Raw genomic sequence first — 13,066 nt, forward strand, 5'->3', positions numbered from 1 at the left:
AATTTAGTTTATAAATCAGTAGTTAATACTGTGTATGTAAAGAAATATGTTATCCTTTAATACCCTGTTACAGTGCTAATTCTACAATTAAGAGAAATAACAAGATACATAAAAAGAAATATCAGAAATAGTGCAGAATCCACATTATTTTAAATAAGTATGTACAAAATTATGTTTCATTGTCAACAATTTAAAGAAATTTTTTTATATATCCTAAGTATCCAAAGCCAGCTCAGAAACAAATCTAACTCCTCCATTTCTGATTATTCAGTGTTGTACAAGTCCAGTTGTTTGTTTAAAGGGAAGTTTAATTGGTTTATATTGGGATGTTAGGAGATAGTTTTTATCATCGTTCTGCCACTAAGCATCAGAGAACCTAGAGCAAATCTAAATACTTGTTTCATTTATTTATAAAAAAGGGCAATCTGACCTAACTGAATTCCAAAGAGTCCCTTTCTATTCTAAAAATGAACAAATAATATGGCCAGGCCATTTTTTAAATATTTGCTATAAACTAAATTTTATTTAGTGAGAGACTTCAAATTCAACAAGAAAGAGTGCTTCAAGTTTTGTCTCTGATCAACACTGGAACTCTTCAAAATATTTTGCTTACATAGTACATTTTGATAAGAACTAAGTTGTTTTATCTTAATGCTATGCAGCTGAGAATAGAAATAAATTGGGGCAATTTATACTCTTTAACAAGAAAGGTTTGCTTTATTCATCAGAAGTTCTATTTAGACAGCATTTAATCAAAATATTTTTCAGTATACAGTTAAAGCTCAAGGTTAACCATTATTCAAGCACGAAATTTAAGGTCATCAGTCAAGTATTTGATAAGAGAGAATGGTGCTATATAAAAATTTATCTGGTCTATGGGTCAACTGATTTGTCTTTCTTCATATTATTACCAATAAAGACTATCATAGACATAAGGAGAATGAGGAGCTTAATTCCAGATTGTACTATAGGCTTTTAACATTAAACTCTAAGCAGTAGTTTTATTCTCCATCAAACAACGATAACAACGTTCGTGTGTATTACCTAAATATTTAGTTGCCTAACATCCTACAGCCAAAAATAAATAACATACATCTAAGGACACTTGAAGCTGTGTATACGACACAAAAATTAAAATCATTGTATTTCACTTTTCTGATATAACTCAAAAGTTACTATATATTATAGCTTACAATTTGGAGCTCAACAAACAAGGAGGGTAAACAACAAAAGCACAGAGATTGGTACATAAATGCTATCAAAATAATTTCAAATAGGCAGAACAAAAAGAAAGCAGGAAATTTTATTTTTCTGTCTTCTAGCTATATCATCAACTTTGAAAGTTATGAAAATTTCTTTCCACAAGATTTTGAACCCTCCAAAATCGTATGAAATGAAGTGGCAATAACATGGGACTTAGGTATCAATAGATATCCAACCTTTGCAAAGGTGTGACAATGCTCTCACATTACCTCCTACTTTTGTCATGCTCTCTTGTTCTCCCAAATGTTACTACTATATTCCTAATTTTCTCTTTTTGTCCCTGGTATTCTAAACTTTACCAAAATCATTAAATTGTAAAGCTAAAAAAAGGCAAAAATTAAGATGTTTTAGAAAAAGAAACTGGTAATATTTTTCTGTATGAGTCAAGAAAGAAATGGTTAATCTTAGTATACCTACGGGCAGAATGTTTTATGGTAATAACAATTTGCAAACACTGGCTGAGCAAGTGAATTTCACTTAGAAAGGAAATCCTTTCTGGATGAGTATTACACATTTTGTCCTGCATAAATGCCTAACAGCTGCAGACAAACAAAAGAAATTTTCTTCAATTAATTTAGAAGACCCTTGACCCTTTTATTAGTAATTAATAAGGTGGTTTCTGAACAATTCTGTCTAAAATTTAAAAAATACTAAGTATTACTGAGGTGAATGAAGTTACTTTCAATATTCCACATTTATGCTTCAGTCACCCACTTTCTCACTTCTGGTTCAAACTATTATAAAAATCTAATTGAACAAAAGTACAAAGTTTCCTGAGGGCAGCATCTTGAAATGCTATAATTCTATTTAGGCTTTAAGTGAAGGATGGTAGTATAAATAGAGCAGAAGGAGAAAATTAGAATGCATTTTAAGTACTGCATACTTTTCAAAATACAATAAAATTAATACAGCAAACATGTCATATACACATTGATATTCAGATTAATTCTGAAAGGCAATCTTAGGAGAGGTGGTAAATAGTAAAATTATAAAATCATAAATTAAATGTTAGAATATTAAGAGCTTTAAAAAGTTTTAATTTAAAGCAATCTATAACAGTAAAGATTAATTCTTAATTTTCAAAGACAGACTAATTCACAATACATCAATAACTTTGTTGTCACCTTACAGTATCAATAATTTACTGATAAGCCAACCAAGATTAACATAATAAATTAAAAGTAGTACATTAAATCCTGTAAAGCAGTATTCTCCTTTACAGTAAGAACCAACCCCAGAGTACTGTAATTAAGTGATCAAACTAATTCAAACTTACCATTCTTAACTTTAATGGTAAAGTTATATTTGAAGGAAATATGAAACATACCTTAAATAAAAATTCAGATGCTACTTTTGATAAATGCGTGCACCTGCATTAATATATGCTTGAATATATAATCACATTATTTCCTATAAACCACAAAGACCCCAATCATTACAGATCACCAGATATCAAACATATTCCCAGTCATTCTCCTAGAAGCATCATGTCATGGCATTTGTGCTCTAATAAAGGAGATCCCTAGAAATAATTTTGCAATTGCACCATTAAAATCATAGGCAGACAGGATTCTTCCTGGTGGTGCAATGGGTTAAAACACCACATTATGAGGCTCTTCCAAGCCACTGCAGCAAGGGCCAGAGAGGTGGCCCACATGGTGTGGCAGACCTCTCCTGGTCCGCCCACTGCTCCCCTTGGCAGTGTATTTCAGTAAATCTGCCTGATCTAATCCCCACTCTGTCTCTGGTGAATCTTCTCACTCACCACACCTCTGGCCTGTATCCCAGTTCTGTAAGCATAAATAAATAAATCTTTTTTAAAAAAGACAAGCTTTGGGGCCTTCCCTGGTGGCGCAGCGGGTTAAAGCACAGCACTAAAAAGCTTAAGCCACTTCCGCATGAGTTCGATTCCCGCCTGTCCCGAAGGTGACCACATGGTGTGGCAGACCTCTCCTGACCTGCCCACTGCAGTGTACTTCCTCAATCTGCCTGTTCTCCCCACTCTCTCTGGTGAATCCTCTCACCGCCCCTGCACCTCTGGCCTGTACCCCAGCTCTGTACGAATAAATAAATAAATCTTTAAAAAAAAAAAAAGACAAGCTTTGAAGCAGGGATTCCGCTTCTTACTAGGTGAGGCTCCAAAATAAATCATAAGCAGAATAATATAGTTAGTAAGAGATTTATGATTGGTTTTTAGGCCATTAAGTCCAACATAAAATGCATTTCTAACTAAGAATCAACTTTCCATTAAGTATGTAATATAAGAGCAAAAATGCTAATGACCTCAAATCCCCAGTCTCCAGAAATGGCAGAATGGGGAAAAAACACCTAACAACTCTACTAATAAAAGGATGAAAATCTTAAGTCTTGTCCCAACTCCCACCCAAACCATTCAACTACACTGCCAAATAATAACTTTATAATACAAGTCTAATTAGATCTTCCCTTGATAACTTTCAGTGCCTTACCACAGCTGTTAACAGCAACTTGTTAACAGCAAATATAACACACCAATATTTAAGTTCAAGTTCATGCCTTCATCACTAAATCTCACCTCCTACCACTATTTCCCACAAGCACTATATCCAGGAGCACATCAAGCTTCTTCAGGCTCCTTGAATATGTGATGTTCTCTTTTACTGCTGACATTATTTCCACAGCATGGGGTACCAGTCCCCTGACCCATTCTGATTTAGCTAATTTTGTTTCTTCTTTAAGCCTCCAATTATGGTTTGATTTTCCTATAATGTTGTATGCGCCTAAAGTGTTATGTACTGTGCTATTAAAACTCATTTTTGTTTTCTACATGTTAGCCTCTTAGAAAAAAGATCCAATTTTCTTATATTCTGTACCATGATACTCAACATAGTGATTAATTGAATAAATCAATCATGTTCTTGAGACCAGGTCAGATCTCATGTATCTAAATATAATAAAAAATGTCTAATGCATGAATTAGATAAAAAGCAATCTAAAAGGATTTCTTGTATCCACTTATTAATGACATCTTTCTCTTGCTTATAAGCAGAAAGTGCCAGGCTTTGAGAAGAGTCAGCTAAAATACAATATGACCTTCACTCTGAACTTTTTTTTTTTTAATCTTTTTAGCTGGCTAAGTATATTTCAACATTTTCTCCCATTTAAATTTACTTGAAATAACATGAACTTAATTCTAGTGTTTTCTCAGGACTTTTATATTATGTCATGGTTAAGATCCTTAGAAAATGTAACATTCATATTCTTATCTTTCTTATCAGTAAAAGTCATTATTTGTGTCTTTCCTGCTTCAGTTTTTGTGAGGTTCAAATGACATAATATGTGTATTTTGCATAATTTACTGCATGCAAATATACTGACTGATATATTCAATATTATTATTCTGTAATAATAAGATATGAGTAAGATGTCTCATGAGAAAGGAACTTTACTAGAAGATAATAACATTTATGTGATATAGAAAGAAACTAAATAAATTATTAAATAAAACAAAAAGTGGACTATGTATTTTAGATTATTAGTGTTCTACCATAATGAAGATATGAAGAGAAATATATCTAAAGTCTTCACAGGCTAGATGGTAATAGATTTTACCCTATGGAAATGATTGGAAAATGAACACTCAAAATGCCAATCCTTGAAAGGAAAGCAAGAATGTTCGTATCTTTTTGCAGGTTTCTGTTTCTAACGGAGATTATATAACAGATGTTGTGAGGGATTTTGATTAAGAAGCACATTTAAATACCAATACAAAGACTATTAATAGTGTTTTCTCATCAGTGAAGAGATATGTAAAAGTTAATGCATGGGTTCAGTGTAAAGAAAAAAATAACCTAAATAAATTAAACTTCGACACATTAGTATGATCATTTACAAAGTATGTTTTGTCGGTATGGAATTTAGAACTTTAAAGATCTTTTTTGTTGTTGTTGTTCTAGTTGAAGTCAAAAGGGAAGACTCTCAAAAGTAATGTTGCTCAGCTAACCAAATAGGAAAACAAACAACTCCAGTTAAATGAAATTCTGTTATCCTCTTTCTGAAATGTGAGTCATGAATACTTTTTATACAGAAGTCAAATTTACATTAGAAAAAAATATATTGCCTCTAAAGCATATGCAGTGTTGTAAAATGTTACCACAATAAAATAAAGTGACCATTACAAAAGAAATTTTATTGCATATTTTATAAACAGGAAAAACATTAATTTTGAAAAGATAACCAATGAGATACTCTGTTCCATTCACTGAAATAAGCATAATTACCTTAGAACTCAATATACTGTTTTTGCAGCATCCACTAGAAATTAGAGCATAAAAAAATACATGATATAGTGAAAGTTATTTTTACTCTAATGGTTTTATTTTCACATATATACCACCACAATTGTGTGATATTATGTTTAACCAAAACTGTAATTCTAACAGTAATCCAAATCTTTACACTATTTTTCATCTAAGAAATAAAGTATACCAGGTGACAAAAACACTCAAAGCCTCTAAAATTGACCAGGTGAAAAAACACTCAAAGCATCTAAAATTGACCATGTTTAGTTACAAACTAGTACAAGTTAATTTCAAAACAGAACTGTAAGTACAGAAATTCAGGATTCATCTTAAAACCACACAGGATCATTTTAAAGTTCTGCATACTTATCTACATTAATTGTTTTATAAAGAACTAGCCAGGCTCTCCCTGGTGGCGCAAGGGGTTAGGACACAGCACTGCAAGCTAGCTGCAGGCCGCCTCAGTGCGAGTTTGATCCCCCACCTGGAGGTGACCACATGGTGTCAGACCTCTCCTGACCAGCCCACTGCTCCCCTCAGCCATGTATTTTGTTGATCTGCCTGTTCTGCTCTGCCTGTTCTGCCTGTTCACCACTCTGTCTCTGGTGAAGTGACTTAATGCCCCTGCACCTCTGGCTTGTACTCCAGTTCTGTATGCATAAATAAATAAATCTTTAAAAAAAAAAAAAAAAACAGATGCCTACTCTCCTGAAGTAAAGAATACAGAAGATGCAAGGAGAAAAACATATATTTATTTAATTAGATGTTTCCAAACGAGACATCAGATCAATTAGAAAATTAAACCTTCAGTTCATTTATACACCACACTATTTCTATAATTACAAAGTTACTGAAGTTACCAGTCAGAAAATTTTTGTCACAGTGATGGGATGGAACCAACATGGTATTAATGTCTTTACATGACAAAAAACACCACACTATCAAAAAAAAAAATGTATCTTTACGTTTTCCTTCCTTGACAAAACAATAGTATAAACCTACAGCTTTTTATATCTACTAACTGGCTTTTCTTTTGGTTTATGATTCTTACTGCCTGGTAGTGAGTAATTTTCAAAGTGATAATTACAACTGAAAAAATTACTCAGGATTATGTGAAAAGTTGACTTCTCCCTCAAAACAGCTGTCTGACATATATTTACGTTTCATAAGTTTTTGGAACCTTATATAATAAAAGGAAGTAACTGCAAAAATAGTAAAGAACATTAATTGACTCAAAGACCACTATTGAAGGAATAAACATTCATTCACAATATACGTGCCTTAAAAACCAAAACTAGGCCATCTAAATAAAACTGAAACCACTGAACAGGTTCTTCTAAGAGAAAGGAAAAGGTTCATTAGTTTATTGTTATTAAAATTTTTTTGAAAACAGAACTCATCACCTCTATCTAGTAAGGTAAAAACCTAAGATTCATTTAAAAGTTCAACTATTCATGAAGATATATATAACTTTATTATTATTATTCATAATAAAGAATATAACATGAATTATAACATGTATGTCCGCATACAACAGAAGCTTTGTATAAAACTCCATAAACCCAGTAATTCCACCTCTGTGAATCTACCTGTGGAGATTTCTACAAACCTTAAGAATGTCTGTAGTGACCATCAAATGGAAATAACTCAAATGGTTAATACAGCATTATATACAACACTTGATTGCAAACAATGTCAGCGATATGTATTTAGTGACAGTGCCTGATCTGAGCATCACGCAAAACCAATATCTGTATTATAGGTATAATGATGCAGCATTTAAAGAAAAACTCCATAGCTATTTCTATAAGATCATAGAGCAAGTTGTCTGATAAGCCAATGTGAACAAACATTTCTAATTTCAGGGTTTATTGGCTACCTTTTCTTTGCAGAATTACATACTGTTATGTGTATGTTTAATTAACATGTATCATTTTGTAAAACCCTCTGTAGTATTCAAAAAACATTGGTAGAAGCAAGGGCAAGAAAAATGAACAAAAGGATAGTACCTTAACCGGTTGGTGTAGGTATCAACACAGGTCTTCATTTTGGCTAATAATGTACCAACAGAAGTTTGACACTCGGACTGTTCCTCCTCCTCTTCACCATTCTCTGCAGAGAGAGGCAACAGTAGAGGCACCATGGACGTACAGGAAGCAATGGCACGGAGCAATTCCAGTAGAGCTCGATAGAGTGGCACATGTCTCGCCATATCTAGAACTAAAAGGACGGGGAGAATAAGATGAGATGTGTGCAACATAAAAAGTTTAAGGCCACTGCAGTGGGCCTTGTACTTGGTCTTAACAGCTTAGTTGGTAAATGGGTTAAAGTAGATGTTTATGAAGCGCCAATGTGCAAAATATACTAACAGTCACTTTCAGGGATGGAAAAGAGAGTAAAGCATAGAGGGAAGACATGGGAATATAATTAAATAATTCTCTAGTCATATTATACATAAAAATGGTCCAATGGCCCAGGAAAAAACATTACAGCAGTAAATACATTTATTAATATCAAGTAGAAATACATTTTAAATTAGATTGAAGAGATGAAGCCACTGTATCATAGCAACATGGAATGATAACACCACATTTTATAGATAGCAGTAATTTAACAAATCAACTTGTTAGGGGGGAAAGTCTATTAACAATTATTAGCTACAAGACAAACAGAATTTTTTCTTAAAACCACATGCATCTAAGAATGGATCTCAGAACAAGTAATTCATTAGGCTTTGTGGCTTTCTATTAATTGAAATTCACTTTCATATAACAAGTGAGATGAAGGCCTAACACTTTTTTTTAATACCAATTTACTAAATAAATTTATTCCATAAAAACTTATTTATGTTAATCATTTCAAAAATACTTAAACTGGGAATATAGCAGAGAAGAAATTAAACAATTCCTGACCTTGTGTAGTTTATAACCTAAGTGGAAGAGGACAAATCAGAAAGCATACACAGATGCAAGTAAATTCTCTGAATGTTAGAGAAAACTAAAACAGGGAAAAAGAAATGGGAGGAGTACAAATGGCCTCATCACTCAGAGAGCGCTATAATGGTACTGAGTTATCACCTAGGAATGTTAAGGAATCACCTTAATATCTGTGACAAATGACTTAAAAGATAAAGGGAAATCTTCCAGAAAACAGCTGCAGTTGCAGTAGAATTCTGGTATGTCTGCTCTCACTCCTAATTACTGCTGTTCAAGAAGCCTCATCTCAATCATGCCTTTTAAAAATATTGGCAAGAGGAAAGTCTACTTCTGGTGATCCACCTAATTAGTTATTACCCAAACCAGTTGCAATGTGACAACTTTGGAATAAAAAGTTTCACCAGAAAACCCTTAGACGTCCTGAACTTAGCTACTTTTCACATGCACACATCATCCTTATTGAAAGATTAAATGTCACTAGCATGAGAGGAATGACATGCTATTTTTACAAGAAGCAATACTTAACTCCCCACAATTCCGTTTACTCAGCAAAATCACAACTTACTTAATAACATGTATACTTATCAAACCGTACACACTCATCAATAGATTACTTTAAGAATAAATGTTAATATTGCAATATTTTGACCCTGAATCATAAAGGTAAAAACTCATGTTAGACAAAGTTTGAATTGCAGAACAAAACAGAATTTAAATTTTTTGAGGACATATTTATTCAAAGTATAACTGTACTTTAATAATGAGAAAAGAGATAAAGAAATATCTAATGCATTCAAGTTTTCCTTGTGTCTACTGTTACATTTTGGCACTGATTCTGAAGTGCCAAGTGCCAGATGTGTGTACATCTCCAACTATTACACTTTATCAAAAATTTGTTGTGCATTTGACATCTATTCTTTAAAAAGACTAATCTGATGTAGCATACAGGTCAATATTTAAAAAAAAAAAAAAGCCCAATAAATAAAATAATATGTAAACCAATATTTTCAAGTGGAAGTCTGAGACAGATTAGAAAAGGGTGTTTTTGGAAGCACAACAATATCCATAATCTGTTTACAATGTTAAGAACTTTTCCATTCATCCATTTCAACTGCTACAAAGCATGAAAGCAAACTACTTTAAGACTTATTCTAAATTGCTTTATTAAAATATATTCTTCCCTATTATAACTAAACATGTCCATGTCTATTTTTATAAATGAGAATATGAATAAAGGCAGAGATAAGAGGTCTAACAGATAAACAAACAAATCCTAAAATTCCTCCCCAAAAAAAGATAAACTGCTTTGTTTCCCTTGGAAATATGTGAATTTCCAAATACAGCATGTAACTTTTGATTTTTACAGAAGAATACATTTCCTGAAAGATAATTTCACAACCAGTGCAATAAATGAATTTCAATAAGTTGTATATTGACAAAGTAAACACCTATGGCACTTTTATCATTGTATTTTAAAAGTTAATGCTTTTATCAAATACCATTGACTATATTAATTTATCTGTCTTCAAATTACAACTGTCAAAAATTATAGTTTTTAAACAAATTTTAATGTACAGTTCAATCAACAATATTCAGGTAGGAATACTGTTATTAAACTGCTAGACTGTTCTACTGTTCTCAATAACAGACTACGAAAAGACATATTTCACAGTTTCAACACATTTGAAAACAGAGTGACAATGAAAACTTTTACTCTTTGGTCTATGTTAGGTGTCTAAAGCAACCATTTCCAGGATCATTTTTTAAACTTAATTCATCAAATTGACACCTACATTTATTAGAGAAGACAATAATATTTTAACAGAATCTTACTATTTAAACTGAATAAAATAAATAAACAAAAGTATTTATCCCAAAAGGTATTTCAGGGTACTAATTACAACATATCACCTGAATCATTTCGTAGGTAAGATGACATGGCAGGGATGAGACAGGACTGACTCAGAAGTTCTAGAAGTACAGAAGGAAGGGCATTACTGTTCTGCCCTCTACTTTCGTGAGATGATGACATTTCTCCATTTACTGCACCACTCACAGGATTTATATAACTTGCAAGAACCTAAAAGTAAAAATTGTCACATTAAAATTGAATTAGTTATATATAATTAAAAACACTTATTTTATATTCATTCAGAATAACAAGAGTAGGCATTTTTCACTCAAGTGTCTCACAATGAATCAGTGTTTTGCACCACATTAAAAAAAATTTTTTAGACTTTTCAAAAGAAATTGTATTTGATGAGATAATGTGCTATATATGACTGAACACATACAAGGAATACACCTAAAATCACAAATGTAAAGGTGAAGAGGCAGAGCAGGGAGTAGAGAAAGCTCGGGAGCATCTGATACTATTTTTCAATTAATTGATTCAGGAACTAAAATTAACTTTTAAGTTCCTCTCCTCATTTCTGTAGTAGTAAACACTTTTTACGCTATTTCAACTTGCCTGACTCTAGAAAAGTCAGAACAATGTAAGAGACAAAAATACAATAATGAATTTTTTTAAGTCCAAATTAAAATTGCAGCACTTCAGATGCAAAGAAGACTGGAAGAAGGTAGGACATAGTACATTTTCCAGTTATGGGATACTATCATCCTGTCACTTTCCTCTTAGTGAAGAATCTAATTGAGAGGAAAGAAATTTAGAATAACAAGCAAGGAAAAGCAATCCTTTTTAGTGTATCTTAAATTTCCTGAGAGATAGGAGTAAGATGTACTTTATAAGGGAAGCTACGATCAGTTGGCTAGTCAGCAATATCTTAAATCAACAGAAATACAGTGTTAACTTTGTAAAATATACCTGAAGAAGACAAGTAACATGTTCCTCTTCCAGTCTCTGTTTAGTTAAGGCTTGTTCCACATCCCAACCAGAAGCTGTAGAGCCAGTTCCAAAGCCTGTTCCTTTGGCCCAATACAGCTGCTGTTCTTCAGTTGATGCAGGGTTATGGGAGCTTGAAACCTGTGGCTTTTAACAAAGCATAGCTGCTATGAAAACAGTTTGTAGAGTACTAAGAAACTTGTCACTATGTGACTCAGCAAGCCTACTGTGTAGATATATAAACCCAGAGAAATAATAACTGATAGGGGAAAAAAAAACCCATGATCAAACAAATACATGAATATGAATGTCCCTAACAAGGTTATTCACCATGGCCAGACAGAAACATCCCAAAGAACAATCAGTCGATGAGTGAATAAACTCTGCATAAATATATAAAAGCACTTTTTCCATCATAAATCATAAACAGATTTTCAATCATAAATCTCAAATACATTATGCCAAAAGCATAAATGAGACTAAATCAAGCTGAAAATCTTCTGTACTATAAAAAACAATCATCAAAATGAAAAGACCACTACCAAATGTGACAAAATATTTACACACTATACATTTAAAAGGAGGCTAATAATACCCAAAATCAACAATTTGTACAGTCAAATAATAAGAAAACCAATCACCAAATAGATATAAACACCTTTTCAAAGAAGACCTACAGGTAGATGACAGATACATGAAGAAATGTGTGCCATCAAGGAAATGCAAATCAAAATAACAAAAGAGATAATAATCACACCGGTAAGAATGGTTCATATCAAAATGAAACCTATCTTTTGCTGTAAAATCATTTTATTATATTTTGTTTATGTTATATACATTTAGACCTACCATCCAGTAAAAATTAATATTTGCATATAAAGCAATGGAGTTCAAAAACTAGTTTTTGTCCTTGCAGATATCTGACTGACTCCCACTACCACTCACTGATAGGACCATATTACTCCATTTTGTGCAACCACTGGTCATTTATCAGCGACCATAAACAAGGGTTTAATTCTGCTTGCTAGGTTCATCAAACTTAAGGATGGAATTGGGAAGAAATATTAAATTGTTTTATTTTCAACTTCGTGGGCACACACATCCATTTAGTGAAGCGTAGCAAAGTTTTTCTTTGAAACTTTTCACATACTTTATGAATATTCTGTGCATCTTTTGTTCAGATTCATATTTTCTAATTTTGATGCTATTATTCAACACATCATTAAAAAGCTCATTTTGGCCCTCCCTGGTGGCACAGCGTGTTAAAGCACAGCACTAAGAAGCTAAAGCCACTTAGCATGAGTTCAATCCCCACCCCAGAGGTGACCCACATGGCGTGGCAGACCTCTCCTGACCCACCCACTGCTCCCCTCAGCAGTATACTTCGTCAACTTGTCCTGCTACCCACTCTGTTTCTACTGAATCCTCTCATCGCCCCTGCACCGCTGGCCTGTACCTCAGTTCTGTATGCACAAATAAACAAATCTTTGAAAATAAATAAATAAAAAGCTCATTTTAAGTTTGCTGCTGTTATGTAAAATAGCTAGTTTTAATGCACTGCACTTGGATGCTATATCCTCTTAAATTCACTATAAAGTCACTACTTTTAGAATTTCTATTTACAAAATAGAAATAATTATGTGTTGTTTTTTCTTTCTTCCTATTTAAATTTGTCTTCCTCTACCGGCTAGATCCTCCCACTAGGCAGAATGACTAACTTTCAAGAAAGGAAAGAAAAAGGGATC

General features: G+C 32.8%; 1 protein-coding gene across 1 annotated transcript in view; it reads right to left on the reverse strand.

Annotated features, from left to right (window-relative positions):
* BIRC6 (baculoviral IAP repeat containing 6) overlaps window positions 1-13,066 on the reverse strand; it is a 176,847-nt gene that overhangs the window by 25,331 nt on the left and 138,450 nt on the right. The window contains exons 64-66 of the mRNA XM_004686308.2: window positions 11,304-11,468; window positions 10,391-10,559; window positions 7,553-7,763 (exon numbers count right to left, since the gene is read on the reverse strand). Coding sequence (XP_004686365.1) covers window positions 7,553-7,763; window positions 10,391-10,559; window positions 11,304-11,468 — 545 coding nt within the window. The remainder of the gene's footprint in view (window positions 1-7,552; window positions 7,764-10,390; window positions 10,560-11,303; window positions 11,469-13,066) is intronic.

The sequence above is a fragment of the Condylura cristata genome, unplaced genomic scaffold, assembly GCF_000260355.1.
Source record: "Condylura cristata isolate star-nosed mole 26May11 unplaced genomic scaffold, ConCri1.0 scaffold00020, whole genome shotgun sequence".
Taxonomy (NCBI): domain Eukaryota; kingdom Metazoa; phylum Chordata; class Mammalia; order Eulipotyphla; family Talpidae; genus Condylura; species Condylura cristata.